Consider the following 17,534-nt stretch of genomic DNA (forward strand, 5'->3'; position numbering starts at 1 on the left):
TGCGAAATACGAAAATCATTATATGTATGACAGAATTAAAAACGAAGATATAAGAAAGGAATGTAAGGCTGACCAAGGGATAATTGAAAAGATTAGGAAGAGTTCTTTAAGGTGGTATGGACATGTGGTCGAATGGATAATGAGAGAATGACTATGAAAATATATGTGGCGAACGCGAGCGGGAGAACAGCACGAGGACAGGTGGTGTCAAAAATCTGGTTAATGGGAGGATATGTATGACTAGATGTATGGATGTGAAGGAGGTGAGGAGTGTATGTCAGGACAGAAGAGTGTGGCGTTCCATCCCCTCTGCCTACCCCTGCAGAGAAACAAAGTGATGGTAGTAGTAGTAGTAGCGCACTCCATAACTTTAAATATGTATCATTTATGTTTTGCACCTTTGTAAGTTTGTCGATGGATGGACCTGGTTTCTTGGTGAAAAATCTGTGTTAGAATATTATGCAGAACATGCCATTCCCCCACAGTCGGTACTTGGTTAGGCAGTGCGGTCCCAAAATTCAAACCTCAATTTGGTCTGTCTGTTATTGTTATCATTTTCTGCTTAAAACACTTGGCTAGTTATTTGTAGTACTGAAATTTGTGAAAATATTTTCAATAATATCGTTTTCATTTATATTACTACTTATTGGGAAACACTGCTCTAGGGCCTTCATCACCAGGATAATTATCATGGTGGACAGTGAATCATCTTGTTTCCTCCTTATTCAGTTTGTACACTGTTAGCTCATTCTGGATATTCACAAATAATTATTTCAAAATCATAAAATAATGATTTGAAATACGTGATAATTTGGAAAGGTTAATTATTTTACCACTTCCTCGAGACCTGCATTCTGCCACCTTTTAAGGTTTTGGCGATTCATCTCTCCAATCCGTCAATTTTAACAATATTATCTGCCTATCCCTCTGGTTCATGGTGTTCATCCCATTGTTCCGTTTACGTAACAAAAATTGAATTAATATTTGCCTCCTTATAAGTACGAAGTCACTTACGTAGGTACTTCGGGCATTTAGTCACTCTAGCGGAAATAAACAATGAACCGATCGTTGTATGGCAACACATGTTAAATTAATGACTCATTATCATTTTCTGCTCATGACAATATTAAGGAGCGCTTCCACTCGATATTTAATTTTATACATGCCTCATGTGCAGTATGTAACTAACCTAAAAATATGACGTATGCCAACACAATAAAAAAATATCGACGTGTAACCACGAAATCATTATTAGTGGTACTTATTTTGAAAGAAACATTAATGAGGTTTGTATTTTAGGCGTGCGGTGGTTTAACTTTGTGAGGAAATACAGAAAACCCATGGTCACAACTGTCGCTTAAAAAAGGCGATTCAGTTGGCTCAGCTAGGCTAGGCTAGGTTTGGCTTTCAAGAGCTTGCCTCTTTTACACGGCATCAGGTTCCTGTGAACCAGGACGTCCACTGCACAATTCGTGGCCAGTTTTTTTGGCCAGAGATTTTGGTGGAAGCGTTTTTCAAGATTGCCATGACGTATGTCAATATCACTCGTAATCGTAGTTTCAGATTGCATTTCTGTTAACTTCGTTAGGACAAAATGAATGCTGCAATATTAGCAAAAAGTACTAATATCTAAAGTTATTAAAAAAAACATTTATTACCCATAATCTGTAATGTACAAATTAACATACAAATTAAAAGCTTTAATATGCAAATTAGAACGGACGAAAACCCAGCGAACGAGGATTTTTCTCAAAAATATACCAAATTAATATATTTTCAAATTAAATTAGAAAACAGACCATTTTCGTATCAAATTTAGTGGTCATATTTTGTATGATACAAAATATGATAATATTTTGTATTAAAAAAATATTTTCCTTTTTCTACAAAGATATCGATAAACGGTAAAAAAAAACATACGTTTCAGTTTTACGAGTAAAATTGTCATCCAATTTTAAACCACCAGAAGTGGTTATAAATTTTAACGGTTGAAAATAAAGAAAAACGATTTTATACCACGTAGTGGAAAATAACTTAAACCGGATTTGGAACTACACTAACTACATACGGCATAATAATCGAAAAAACGCACTTAGTATTTGAAAGATTGTAAAAATCCAACAATTTGAAAGGCGATACTAGGAAGTCGTTTTCTGACGTTCGTAAAAATTAGCCTAATATTTTGAAAAATAATCGTTCTTTTGACTACCTATTTCATAACAATGTCAGTCTAAGCGTACTTTATGCACAATTTATTGCGCTTGGCAAGTGCTTTTGAAAAACACTCACATATGCTATTTAAACGATCGATCATTTAGTTGGGAAGAGAAAACGGGCGATGGAAAAAGAATACAATCTTTTACATTTGAGCGATTTTGTAAAATAGAATTATCATATTTTTTTCCGATTTGATCATTTTCATTAGGAAGGTTGAGGGTTAAAAATCTTTTTCAGAGGCATGTCTGCAGGTAGGACGGAAAAACCACAAAAAATAAATCACGTATGGACTTAAAAAACATATTTTTTTCTTGAATTTATTTTTCAATTGGTAATAATCGAGCTCGCCATTTATCCTACTACGTCTCTTTTAATTTAAGTTTGATTTTATTTTTACAGCCGATATATATTTTTTCCATGATCTTTATTTTAGTAGGTGGCATTGCACAAAAATATTAAAAATATTTCATTTATTCGCCAATCGAATAATCGAGAGACCGCGATAATCATGAGTCCACTCGTGACGGGGCGTAGTGTGTTAGCGCCTTTATTTTTGCATTTCAAATTCTGTTGAGCTCCGCCGTAAGTCTAAACTGATGTTAAGTTTGTTTTGTGTTTTCGTTCGGTGAAGACCTCTTTTTCCAAGCGAGCTTCTACAACTTTACTGTGGTATAATAAACTCACTTCTCGAAGACACATTTGTGTAAGTGTTAATAAAGTTATATAAACAATGTTGGTGAATAATCAATCATAATATTTCAAAACACAAACTCTTCGCATTTGTGAACTTAAAAAAACACAATTTTTTTATTGCACATTATTATGTTGATGTTTTTTTAAATTTGTTTGTAATCTACCAGTCGCATTTAAATCTAATCTGTATGCTGACAAGCGCGTTTTTATTATGGATATGAACAATTAAATTACTTTCACAATGGAAAAAAGCAATGTCCCCAAACCGCTTCCCCGCAAGAGTTTAGCAGCGGGGAATGCGGGAAATTCAGAAGCCAACAAGAAACCAGAGCCCTTACCTCGATCTACCCACGCACGCACTCCGCCGGGAGCGGTTGCCTCGCATCACGTAGTAGAAGAGGTTCGCGAAGGAGAGACCGAAGGTGAGGCCGATAACGCGGGTGCACTGCATCGCAGGAGAAAATGTCCCGACCTCCGCCCGTGTCCTGAGAACTGCCTTCCTTCTCTGCGCACGTACGACCGTCGCCGCCTGAGTCCCAGCGAGACTCACCCCATGTACCCCTTCGATGTAGAGAAAGCGGCCACCGGGGAATATCCGTACGTCAGTGCGCCCACGGATCGGAGTCCGTGTACGAATGACTACGAAATAATGAACGATTTTCGAAGGGTCGACTCTCCAGTTTTAGAAGCTCCTAATCGAAGTTCGTCGAACCGGCCCTCTACCGCAAATTCGATTTTGATCGGGGGTCGAGACAGCCCGAGCGCAGACGATAGCGATTACGTATTGCTCATTCCCGAAGTTGATATGCGGAACCGCAACTTGTACACCAACTGGGATTCCCGGAGGGACGGGGCTGGTGAAAATTCGGGCGCTGCCAGACCTAGTCAGAGCGTCATGTTGCAGTTTGATCCCCTGACGGGCAACACTGTGAGACTCAGCAGCCCCGCCAGGATCACGAGGCTGAGCCCTCACCCGGAGGAGCATTATTCGGACGGGTCCGAGTGCGAGTATTGGGGCAACGGCGTGTTGTACTTGGCTCCGCCCACTCCGCCGGAGAGAGTGGATTCGTTGCCGGAAGAGTATCCCGCAACGCCGAGAGTTCCTCAGTCTGGCGGATCGAAGCGTAGATCCGAGTGGTACCTGGAACCGACTACCAAAGCGCCCGCCGATCGACCGAGTGCGCAGAGCTCACCCAAGAGTATGTCCTTTATGGCCAGATTTTCCAACCTTTGGAAAATGGTCCCCGATTCGGCATCATACTTGAGGAAGAAGATGGATCCCAGTGTTATTCCGAGTAAGCTGACCTTGCCCGCGAGAATGGTTCACCATCGTGGCTTCATGGTGCGCATCTTGGCAGGAGGCATCGGAGAGTTGTTCAAAAAGTTTCCGTTGCGACCGTGCTTTCTTTCCGAGCATAAGCTCACCTTCTACCAGGATAACTCATCTTCTAAGGAAATCTACAATTTTAAAAACTTTCTCTCGATTCAAGTTATTCTGTCTCACAATTTCAGGTAAGTGAAGTGCTCTTGTTTATTACCTCTTTTCCTTCACCTAAATAATTTGTCACGCCTGGTACACATGTACCTGTGCGTGATCTGCAGTGGCCGCATATTTCTATGTAGTCATTTGAAGTTTTGTTATTATTTGTGTTCTGGCTTGATGTCCCAGTGTCAGTACAGATATTTGTTTAGGATTCTGTTGTTACAGGATTTTGTTTTCACTGGGAATCAATAATAAACCAAATGGCCCGCCATCAATTGAGAATACCCAAATGGATCGTTTAATCAATATTTTCACATAATCATTTTTAGATTTATACTAGTTTTCATATTTGAGAAGCCAATCTCAAAAATAGTTGATTCTGATGTTGATGTTAGCTTCTAATACACTGTTTTGTGGACTACAAAAAGGCGTTTGATAGTCCGCACAGGCCTACACTCTGGAAAGTACTGGTAGCTTATGGGGTGCCTGCGAAATAAGTGTAACTAATTAAGTCCCTTCACCTTAATAGTATTCCGTATGAGAGTTGACGATGTTGTCACGGATTGGTTTGGGGTCTCTACCGGAGTCAGACAAGGCTGCGTCCTTGCGCCGTTTCTCTTTATCTGACCGAGTGTAATCATGTCATTACCATCTGACCGAGGTATAACCATCTCCCTCTCCCGGAAACTCTGCGACCTAGAGTACGCTGATGATGCTGTTGTAATTGATGACTGCTGACAATTTGTCGACAGTTCTCGTCTGAACTTCAGGACGCGGACCTGACTTAGGAGGATGCAAGAGAAGTGGTAGCCGACAGAAAAGCCTGGAGACAGTGTGTGAACTCCATATGCTGAACATAGGGAGCATTATGGTTTAACTAACTAATAGATTTATATTATCCACTGACACTTCGTGATGGAATTGCATTTTTAATATATGTTATTAGATTAAAACCAATATTTTTAGCTTTTCCACTTTTTTTATTTGACCAGCGACCGGGTTTCGTCGTTACCGACATCATCAGACTGATCCAGTCTGATGATGTCGGTAACGACGAAACCCGGTCGCTGGTCAAATAAAAAAAGTGGAAAAGCTAAAAATATTGGTTTAAATCTAATAATATATTATTAACTAATACACTATTTCCTAATACGTCTTTCTCCTTTACCCAGTGGTGCATAAGGCACTAAACTATCAGATATGCAGTGATATCATGTAATTTCCATGACAAAAAGGTGATATTCTTATTCGTGTTTTTACCTTTATCCGCACCTAATGGTGCACAAGGCACTGCGTTGTGTGAAATAAGGAAAGAATGCAAAGCTGAGATAAGTATTATCCATCAAATTAAGAAAATTGTGATGAGATGGTTCAGACATGGTGGAATGAATGAGGGAGGAACTAATGGTAAGACAAATTTTTGAGGCAAATGCTGTTGGAAAAAGAATCAGAGGAATACTGAGAAAAAATTGGCATGATCAGGTATTCAAATACTTGAAAGCATTTAGGTCAGAAGTAGAAATAATCCGCTGGCATGTATGAGGAGATGCGAGGAGACTAAGAATGTTTGCAAACAGAGCTCTCTTTGCCCACCCCTGCGGAGAACCGATGCGATGGTTAGTTAGTTAGATTTATATTAGCTGATATGACATCGCAGCCATGTCCATCGGCAAGTCACAAACCTTAAATTAGGCCACGCTGTTCAATGTTTGAAAACTGATAGAATCTAGGTGTTAAATTAATTGGGAGTGTGTTTTGCAACATACAAACTTTTAAGTGTGTCATGAACGCGAAACTTATGGTAGTTATCATTAATATTTTATGGCTAATGAATCAATAACAAAAATAAGGACTCTACCCTTCGCACATCTGCTTATCTGGGTTAAATATACAAAGCATTGGTCACCGATTGATCTCAAGAGATAAGAGTATGAACTACGTTGCTAGAACTGAAATAACATTGTGGCTCTTCTCACAAAGTGTTGCTCAGACTGAGCTATATGCTTAGCGACTTTCAAAGCATGTAATAAAACAACATAAACATAACTAACTAACTAACTAACCATCACGCCGCTTCTCCGCAGGGGTAGGCAGAGAGAATAGAACACCACACCACTCTGTCTTTGCAAACATTCTTCGTCTCTTCCACGTTCATGCATCTCCTCATACATACCCGCCGATTGTTACGACTCCTAACCTGACCACTTTCAAGTATTTGGCATACCCGATCGTGCCATGTTTTTCTCGGTCTTCCTCTGCTCCTTTTTCCACTTACATTCGCCTCATGAATTTGTTTTACCGTTCTTTCTTCACTCATTCGTTCTACATGTCCAAACCATCTCAAAACACCTTTCTTAATTTTTATCGATAATTCTTATCTCAGCTTTGCATTTTTTCCTTATTACACTATTCGCACATCTATCATACATCGTTTTGTCGCACATTCTTCTGAGAGATCGCATTTCGACTGCATTCAGTCTACTCTCATCCTTCTTTTGCCAACTCTATGTAACGACGAAACCCAGTCACTGGTTAAATAAAACAAAAGTGGAATAAATTATACAGTTTTAAATTAATAGAATAAATTATACAGCACAAAACTTAAATCTAATTTTAGCAAACGATTGAATTAACATCGCATCAATTTGATGCAATGCCCTATGTACAACTGTTTGCGGATAGTCAGTAGTAGTATGTGTGTGTATATTTAAAAAATACCCACAATTTAGATGTTTTTGCTTCATCTACAAGTTCTATCGAGTATCTATTCAATAGGATATTTGAATTATGAAATTGTTAAAATTTTAATTTGAAAAATGTCATTCACTATTATACTATTTGTGAATAAAAAACCAAAACCAGTTTTTCCACAATTCAAGCGTTGTGGATGTGTCAGCGTTTGATATGTAAGGACACATGTATTGTTTATCGAGTTAATATTTAAATCTACCGAGTGCCGCCAGATATCCATCTCAAATATATGTAAAAAAGTAATGTACCCAATAAAAATATGTAAAGCATGTTGGCAATTCGTCGCCCAAGCCACGAACAATGATATATCAATGTCAACTCACTTGAATCTAAATCTGATCAATTCTCGAATAAGGTAACATTATTCATGAATTTTTGAATTTCAATTGACAGTTTGTTTTGTACGAAATTGGTCATTTTGAATTTCGGTCGTTTGCTACATGTATTTATGTACCCGGGATGCAGACTGAATAATCTGAATAATTTGGGCACGGGTGACGCCATACGTATCCACAATTCTGATTATTATTTAAGGCATGTTCTTGGCAGTGGGCTATTAATATACGTATACAAAGGACCCTACCCTAACAAGGCCCCTTTTTGAGGCATTTCAAGCCGTCTTTTGAGGTTTTATTCAATACCTATTTGTATTGGACATGTCGCTCACTCAACGTCATATACTCGTATAAAAAAGCTTGATTTTTCAGGAGATCGTTTTTATAGTTTAAAGATATGATAAAATTTATTAAAAATAAATATCAAGCCACTGATCTTTTTAGGTAAAACCTGAATGTTTTTTCTCCATTTGAAAAATATTTAGAATATTTAAAAAATAATTAAATAAAACATTTTCTTCAAAATGCAAAAACAACACTTTCTGCCCTGTAGCGGGTAAATATTAAGTTAAAAATATGCCGCTTTTGCTGGGATTTAGTACATTTTCTGGACATTCCGAAAACATGCACAACTGAAAATTGACGATTTATGATATATGACGTTGTTGAAAGGAATGAGCTATGTGACATTCTCAGACATTTTTTTTTTTTAGTTTTCTCTTCGAATAAGTAGCATCTTATTTACACTAGCTAGAATGCCCTAGTCACATTGATGCATGATGCATAGAGCACCGCATCACATCAACGCAGTGTTGTCTTGCGTGTCAATTACACAAGGACGAGGTGGTCAGCCTTGAACAAGAATTACATATAATTAATCTTACGGGTAAAAACTCATAAACGCCCATGACGGTGCTTCTCCGCGGGGGTACACAGAGAGAATAGAACGCCACACCAATGTGTTTTTAGAAACACTCTTCGCCTCTCCACCATTCATGCATCTCCTCGTTATATACCCGCTGATTATTCTTCTGACCTGACCACGCACAAGTATTTGAAATACTTAATCCTGCCAAGTTTTTCTCGGTGAATATAATGTATTGTTGTAAGGCTATGCCGGACTGATGTAGTATTAGCAGTATCAGGGCATTGTATGTTTCAGCTTTACATAAAGTGTTTATTTATGAAAATATGGCGTTCCATATCTTTGTTAGTAATACTTCATTTCAAATTCACGATACATGTTTCTTTAAATAACTGTTAAATATATATATATTCTTCTTCTTCTAACCCTTATCCGCACCCAATGGTGAATAAGGCACTGCATCGTATTGACGCATTGTTATCTTGATTGTTACTTACACGAAGGCAAGGTGATCACTCCTGCGCTTCGGGGACCAGTCCAGGCTTATATTAAATAAATGTAAGAATGTAAATTTATCAATATTTATTTTCACCCCCCCCCTGGGAATCGAACCCAAGACCTCCAGCACGGTAGCTAAACGCGCCAACCATTACACTACAAAGGCGGACAAAAAAATTAAAAATAAAAATATTCTCTTAAGTGGTCAGGTTAGGAGTCGTAATAATCGGCGGGTATGTATGAGGAGATGCATGTACGTGGAAGAGGCGAAGAATGTTTGCAAAGACAGAGTGGTGTGGTGATCTATTCTCTCTGCCTACCCCTGCGGGGAAGCGACGTGATGGTTAGTTAGTTTTTTTTTATTTATATCTCTTATTTTTTATCCTCTCTTTTTTATAATTAAACAACAACTGTTTAATATTTCCACTTTTATTTTATTTAACCAGTGACCGGGTTTCGTCGTTACAGATGTCATCAGACTGGTGGTCCAAACAAAAAATAACAACTATATAATTTTTTCCAATTTTATTTCATTTGACCAGTGACTAGGTTTTGATGATATGGACATCATCAGACTGGTGGCAACGAACAATCTGATGATGTCAGTAACATGTAAGCAATATATTTATATTAATTGACTTATAGAAAGTCTTAAACAATATCTTATATTAACATATAAAGTCCTTATTTCATCTTTTCTATCAATATAAAATATAAAATCTAATTATAACACGCACAGGTAGTATTGTTCCAATGTCGACCTGACTGTCGTCCGACCGAGTCCCGGTACTCGGAATATTTTATAAACTTTGACGCTATCACCTATACCGTATACTGCAGCTGTCTAGTTCACAAATCGCTCACTCCTTTCAACAACGTCATAAATCAAAAATCGTCAATTTTCAGTTGTGCATGTTTTCGGAATGCCCAGAAAATGTACTATATCCCAGCAAAAGCGGCATATTTTTAACTTAATATTTACCCGCTACAGGGCAGAAAGTGTTGTTTTTGCATTTTGAAGAAAATGTATTGTTAATTTTTTATTATTTTTAAATACTAAATATTTTTCAAATGGAAAAAAAACGTTTTTACCTAAAAAGATCTGTTGCACAGTAAAAGTTCAATAAGTGGCTTGATATTTACTTTTAATTAATTTTATTATATTTTTAAACTTTCGAAACGATCTCGTGAAAAATCAAGTTTTACAAAAACGTGATCATTGACTATTTGATATCTTACTAGCTTAATATTGCCCTGAAAAAATCCCAAAGGATTGGGAAAACTTGGAAGTATAATATATTGACTTGGTTAAAATGACTAGCTGCATTGGTGTTTATTTTGTTGCCAAGCAAAAATGACTTAAATGGCCCTCCCGAACATTTTACGTTTTGTTAGTTGGTCACTTTCTCCTGTACGACTACGACATGACGTTGAAAGGAGTGAGCGAAATGTGAAATATTATTGACGCACGACGCCATTTGTACATGAGTAACTCAACTACACCCGAAATGTCCATATTTCTTTCTTATTATTTTAATTTTTAGATGAACATCGTATGAGTAAGTTTTCGCGACATTATCGTGTTGCATATCAGAGTGCCATGTACCGCCACAATCCTGACCACAATTTATTGGATCGCATGACACTTAAAGTCATCACGCAGATTATGGACAAAACAAATGACTCAGATTATTTTAATTACGCTTTTATTCATTTGAGAGTTCAATTTATTTAAATTAATTTTAAAACTTATGTGCATATAAAGTTGTTGGCCATGATCGGATTCGAAATAAATTAATCTATTATTCTAAATCAGGGATGGCGAACCTATGACACGCGAGAAGATGAACAAAATAAAAGTGATTATCCAAAAAAAAAAAAAAAATCTATTTTTTATTACAATTTACAATTTTTGACATTTTACAATTTTTTCGTCAACTATTATTTTCTTCACAACATTTTGAGTGTGTTCAAATACTTGTTCACAAAATTTGGATTTTCATCTCACCAATAGAGATGTCTCTGGTGAAGTTCTAGTGATTCAAGAACAATGTTTCAAAATTGGTTAGTATATATATATGGAACTTCCAAGAATTTGTGTAGTGTTGTTGTCAATAATGGGTAGAATTGGTGAATGTTACACGTGTGTAAAGTGATCACTTAAACCAGCCTATGACGGTTGTCAGCCGGTAAATGACCAGACTTACATATTCTTCTTCATCTTTGATGAGATGTCAAAAAATTATATTATATTCTTCAATGAACTTTATTAAATCAGACATAAGAAGTAGACTTACAGACGAAAATAGTTTATTTTTCTTCAAACCTTCATCTGCACCAGATGGTGCATAGGGCACTGCATCATATAAACGCAGTGTTATCTTGATCGTAAACACACGAAGGAAAGGTGAGCAGCCCTCCGCTTCAGGTACCAGTCCAGGGGATAGTCGAATAAATGTTAGAGTGAAAAATCACTGATATTTATTTGATCCTCCTGGGAATCGAACCTGGGACTCCGGTACGGTAGACGAGCGTGTTGACCATTACACTACGGAGGCAGACAAACGTAAAAACTACTATGTACTTGTATTCTATTAAAAGCTACCAGCTGTGAACCCGAAATAAAAAATGGCGTCTAGCATCCAACAACAAAAACCTCACTAATAATGAAGTTTTAAAGGTTCATAGGGTTTTTTGATTCAGTTTTTTTGTTGCTATTAAATAAGTACTTAGTTATTTTTTCGATGTATCAATGCTTTGTTTATATTTAAAATCTGAAGTTACACAAGCATTTGATGCATTTTTATTTTCACGTGTGGCACGCGACATATTATTATATTGAAAAAATATTTTTTTGGTTCAAAAGGTTCACCATCCCTGTTCGATCTTGTAGAATTTCAGCTTATGTTTGGCATGTATTTAACCGGGCATTGCCATTTAGTTTTTCTTCTTCTCCTTCCCTTTTTGCTTATTTTCGAAATAACACGGTGAACAAAAAATAAAAGCCCACACTAAGTTTTTATCTCATCCGGACCAAAATGACGCATATGGCACCTCATATGATGCGCTCTAGATTATCAATTCTTCTTCTTCATCCAACGACTATCCGCGCATAGGACACTGCATCGTATTGACGCAGTGTTTTTTTCATTAGACTAAGGTATGCACTGTTTATGTGCCTATATGAAATGCACGCCACTGCTTGATCGTTACTTGCATGAAGGTAAGGGGATCACTCGTGCGCTTTGGGGACCAGACCAGGGTAATATTAAATACATATTATAGTGTAAAATCACCAATATTTATTTTCACCCCTCTCCCCCTTGGGAATCGAACACGGGATCACTAGCTAAATACATTAACCATTACACCACGGAGGCGCACTATAAGAGTAGAATATACTGAAGGAGTATATATATATAGACGTTCCAAGAATTTGAGTAGTTTGGTTGTCAATCATGGGTAGAATTAGTGAACGTTACACATGTGTAAAGTGATCACTTATACCAGCCTATGACGGCAGTAACCCCTGTAAATGCCCAGACTTCCACATTCTTCTTCATCTATGTTGAGATGTCAAAAAATAATATGATAAATAAGTCCTTTAATTGGAGATAATCCAGATTTGTGAACGAATATTCGGACACAATATACTTAAATGTTTTAATTTTTTTTTTTAAAAAAACTTGAGGAAAAAATGATAGTCCTTGAACTTAAAACAACAACAAAAAAACCACAGGCTTATTTATGGAGCGTAATTAAACTGCCCCGATCCGTTGGAATGTCCTAACGCCGAGCCGGCGAGTTAGCGTAAAAAAAATACATAAATTATTGAATTCCAAATGTTGATTCTCTGGGTTTGCACTCAGCTACAAGGCTAACATTTTTTAGGCGCCGGCATGTATCAACATGTCCGCCTCCGCGGCGTAATGGTCAGCACGCTCGGCTACCGTGCTGGAGGTCCCGGGTTCGATTCCCAGCGGGGGTCAAATAAATATCAGCGATTTTTCACTGTAACATTTATTCGATTATCCCCTGGACTGGTACCTGAAGCGGAGGGCTGCTCACCTTTCCTTCGTGTGTTGACGATCAAGATAACACTGCGTTTATATGATGCAGTGCCCTATGCACCATCTGGTGCAGATGAAGGTTTGAAGAAAAATAAACTATCTTCGTCTGTAAGTCTTTTGTTTTTCGTTGTTTTGAATATTGAAAGCATTAACTTTGTGGATCATATTGATATATTATTTCGAGAAATAAAAATACTTTGTGTTCTGATCCACTCACATTTTTATTAACCAACTAGTTTCGTCAACCCTCTTGGTGCCGAAACTAATTGGTTAATTTATGAGTCATAAATTAAACCCTGAAGAGGGCAACACGTTGTTGCCGAAACTAGTTGGTTAATAAAAATGTGAGTGGAATAAAACACAAAGTATTTTTATTTCTCGAAATAATATAAGAGGGATTTATTCACTCTTATAAAGATTTGATATCACCCTGGACTGGTGCCTGAAGCGGAGGGCTGATCACCTTTCCTTCATGTGTTTAAGATCAAGATAACACTGCGTTTATGTGATGCAGTGCCCTGTGCACCATCTGGTGCGGATGAGGGTTCGAAGAAGATGTATTAACACATTTCGGACGGGTATTTTTACGCCCGCCGACTGCTGGCGATGGGATTTGATAAATATGTAACTAAATAGTTATTTTTTTTTATCTATGGAATCCATCGTCACATGTAAAAAATTAATGAACTAAATACGTTTTATTATTAAAATACGTAAATTAAGGAAAGTTTTTAAAATTTGTCAAATTTTAGTGTTGCCGTTTAACGTTCTTAACAAAGAGATTGATTAAGCATCGATCAATCGAACGGGTTGTAATTAAGTACTTAGTGTGTTAACGTCAAATTTCTACATAATTTGTCCTTGACTTGAGCTTTGATTTTTCCCCTTTTCCTCCCTCCCGTCCCTCTTCCAGGTATTTATGTTTTTTTTTAATTGCCTAACGTCCAAGTGACTCTAATATCTAGCTATGGCTTATGCAACACCGCTTATCGTGACCCTACTTAGGCTTCAACTTTTTAAGTTTTATGGTCTAAGCCTACTCTTGAGTGGATGTACTCTTTATGTTAAAAGTTAGGTACTAAAATTTCACGAGTGAAAATTTTGTCAAAAACACTCGCTATCTCGCTAGAGGCATGAAAAATTACATAATGTTACAAATATCTGTTTTTTGTTACTCATAAATGTAAAGGTATTTATGTAACTGTTCTGTAAATTAATTAAACCATGGAGTCCACAAACTGTCTTCAGGCTTTTCTGTCGGCTGCCAGCTCCTTTTCATCCTCTCAAGTCAGATCCGCGTCCCAAAGTTCTGACGAGAACTGCCGACGAATCGCCAGCAGTGGTCGTCCTGGGCGGCGTGAACCTGATGCCTTGTAAAAGAGGCATGCGTGCAGTATATGGCCAAGCCAACTGAACTGCCTTTTCTTGGCGACAGTTGTGTCGTACGCCTTATCTCTTCATTCCTCACAAAGTCGAACCACCGCACGCCTAAAATTCTCCGCAGACACCTATTTTCAAAGCTCAGAACACGGCTGCTCTGGGCCCTTGTAAGGTGCCATGTTTCACGGCCGTATAAGAGAACAGGAGCAATGCACGGCTGTCCAAACTCAAAACACAGTAAGGGAAATTTTTGTGTAGTCCGTTTTTTTTTTCATTTTTGGACTAAGTACATTCTACTTAGTCCAAAAGTGCAAAAATATGTACTACAAAAAAATGTCCCTTACTGTGTTTTACACACTATCTGCGGGCGGATTCGCGTTCATAATAGAGATAAACATCTCTGTAAAGAAGTGATAACATTTAACCATACTGTATACATCGATATGAGATCAAAAGATGCCGCAAAAGTAACGCAATTTACGCAATTAGTCGAGTGAAAAGGTAAAATTACCCTTCCCGCTGAACAGCACCAGTCGAGTGAAGTGGTAAAATTACCCTTCCGGCAGATAGTGTGTTTTAAGTTTGGACAGCCGTGCGGCATTGTACAGGCGTCATTTGGTCTTCACCGAGTATAAATAAAATAAATAAAAACACACAGCCGACAATTGGAGGCTCCATCTGCCGACTGCTTTCAGCTTCGACGGCGAGCTGTACTGCTTCCAAACCAATCTGTGGAGCTCGGGCGCCCTGGGAGCGAACCGCGGCTCCGTGGTGTTCGGCTGCACCAGCGAGGAGGAGCGCGACCTGTGGATGAAGCGCATCGTCGAGATGTTCTCGGACGTCTTCCCCACGCGCTGCATCGCGGAGATCAACAGATTCGGCTGGTGCTACCTGAAGGTCATATCTCTCTCTCTCTCTCTTTATTTCAACCAATAATAGGTACGCATGCAAATGAATTCCTGTTTAATATGCACGCAATGTTTTTAAACTTTAATGTATCTATCTATATATAAGTAAATATATACCAACACAGTGAGTGTACGCGCCTGTTTGTTCTTGCGTGTGTGTGGGCCAGTGTATGCGTGCGAGTGTGTGCGCGAGTGTGTGCGCGTGTGTGCGCATGTTTGTTCTAGCGCGAGTGTGCGCATGTTAGTTCTAGCGCGAGAGTGTGCGCATGTTTGTTTTAGAGCGCGTGTGTGCGCGGGTGTATGTGCGTTTGTGTGCGCGAGTGTATGTGCGAGTGAGTGCGCGAATGTAATCGCTAAATTGTGCGCGATTGTGTGCGTGTGTGTATGCGCGTATGTGTTCGCGTGTGAATGCATGCATGCTGATGTGTGTGGGTACTAGCGGGCGTGCGTACGAAAAATATTAATTCTACTGGTATTTATTCTATATATTTATTCTATATGGATTTTATTAATTAAAGAAAAAAACATTGTTTTTTTTTATAAATTACATCACTTTGGTCTTTTTATTATTTAAAATTCTAATAATAAAAAAATAAACAATTGAATTTATTTTAGGAGGGAATCACTGCACCTTGGGATGCTGCTTGGCTCCTGGTCAAAGGAAGATCGCTCCTTTATTACAACTCCCAGGATACGAACATTCGAGTCATGGACCTGAGGAAGGCTCGATGTGTTGGTATGTCTCTTACAAAAATATTCCATCATCACTATTTGTGTTGTATGTTTACACACACACACACACACACACACACACGTCGCAAGCAGCGTCAAAATGTATAACTCTCTTTCTCTCTACGTTATATCTTCCTTCTGTCTTATGTAACTAAATGTGCCTAATAAACGTGACGCTTCCTTCAAATTTCACTCTTAATTCTTGTCTTAATTATAGATGATTATCGATTCGCTGCCTAAGAAGCTTCACAATCCTTCATTTCTGTTAAGATAAGAATAAATAAATACTTTGATGTATTTCTGCCGCATATAAAATAAGTACTTTGGAACAATTTATTTCAAATGGTCATTAGAAGCAGCGATAATTTTTGCCACTGCTTAATATAGAGACAACGTATATTGTATATTGATTTTCAATACAATTAAAGGGATCTTAGGTAGATTCTACATGCATAAAATGCTTATGAAATGGGAGCATTTGCAAGATCACCTTTTGTTATCTGTTACACTGCAATAATGAGTAATGATTTTTCTTCAAATGCAATTGAAATGAGTTAAATGTATCACAAGATAATCTAGACGGACATTTCGCTCACTCCTTTCAAGAACGTCATAAATCAAAAATCGTCAATTTTCAGTTGTGCATATTTTCGGAATACCCAGAAAATGTACTATATCCCAGAAAAAGAGGCATATTTTTAGCTTAATATTTACCCGCTACAGGACAGAAAGTGTTGTTTTTGCATTTTGAAGAAAAGGTATTGTTTAATTATTTTTTTAAATAAACTAAATATTTCTCAAATGGAGAAAAAACCTTCAGGTTTTACTTTAAAAGATCTGTTGCACAGTAAAAAGTTCAATATGTGGCTTGATATTTATTTTGAATACATTGTATTAAATTTTTAAACTTTAAAAACGTTCTCCTGACAAATCAAGTTTTTTGATTTATGACGTTCTTGAAAGGAGTAAACGATTTGTTATTATTAAATACTACTTAGTGGAACAAGTGAAAAAGTTCAAATATCTGGGTATGGACCTGTGTGTTCAAATGGATCTACCATGTGAAGTGATGGGGCAAGTAAACAAGGCTGTGGTCATCTCAGGATGTCTGAAAAAATCTATATGGAAAAATCCTGACGTTAAATTGGCAGGAAAATTAAAATATATAAAACTTTTGTGCGACCCATCGTGACATACGTGAACACAACAATAACAAACGCGCTAAGAGTGTCAGAAATGAAGACTCCAAGTAGCGTATCTAGCAAGAGTCATAAAATAAGGAACACCAGGATACGAGAAATATGCGAGATCGAAAATATCGTTAGGTGGGGAAAGCAGCGAAGAACACAATGGTATGCGCATACGAGGAACCATCCAAACTCCCCCGCATCACATTGCGCACGGCCAACAACAAACACGGTAGACAACTCCCAGGCAAACCACCAAAGAGATGGATTGACAGCTGGAAATCGACATCGCAGAATGCTAATCCCTCTTAAAAACAAGCCACAAGGCCTACACCAAGAGGAAGAAGAAATATGCATTGTTGGAAAAAGATGAAAAGAGAGCACACTTTTCTAAATTGTTTAATTTCACAATGCT

At 37.7% G+C, this 17,534-nt stretch overlaps 1 protein-coding gene across 1 annotated transcript in view; it reads left to right on the forward strand.

Annotated features, from left to right (window-relative positions):
• Nucleotides 1–2,763: 2,763 nt before the first annotated feature.
• Nucleotides 2,764–17,534, forward strand: part of RhoGAP15B (RhoGAP_ARAP and RA_ARAPs domain-containing protein RhoGAP15B) — a 41,160-nt gene continuing 26,389 nt past the window's right edge. Inside the window, exons 1-3 of the mRNA XM_088260871.1 lie at nt 2,764–4,422; nt 14,988–15,189; nt 15,816–15,936. Coding sequence (XP_088116997.1) covers nt 3,152–4,422; nt 14,988–15,189; nt 15,816–15,936 — 1,594 coding nt within the window. The 5' untranslated portion in view covers nt 2,764–3,151. The remainder of the gene's footprint in view (nt 4,423–14,987; nt 15,190–15,815; nt 15,937–17,534) is intronic.

This window comes from Brachycentrus maculatus, unplaced genomic scaffold, assembly GCF_059751285.1.
Source record: "Brachycentrus maculatus isolate JH-2025_06_01 unplaced genomic scaffold, ASM5975128v1 h1tg000144l, whole genome shotgun sequence".
NCBI lineage: Eukaryota > Metazoa > Arthropoda > Insecta > Trichoptera > Brachycentridae > Brachycentrus > Brachycentrus maculatus.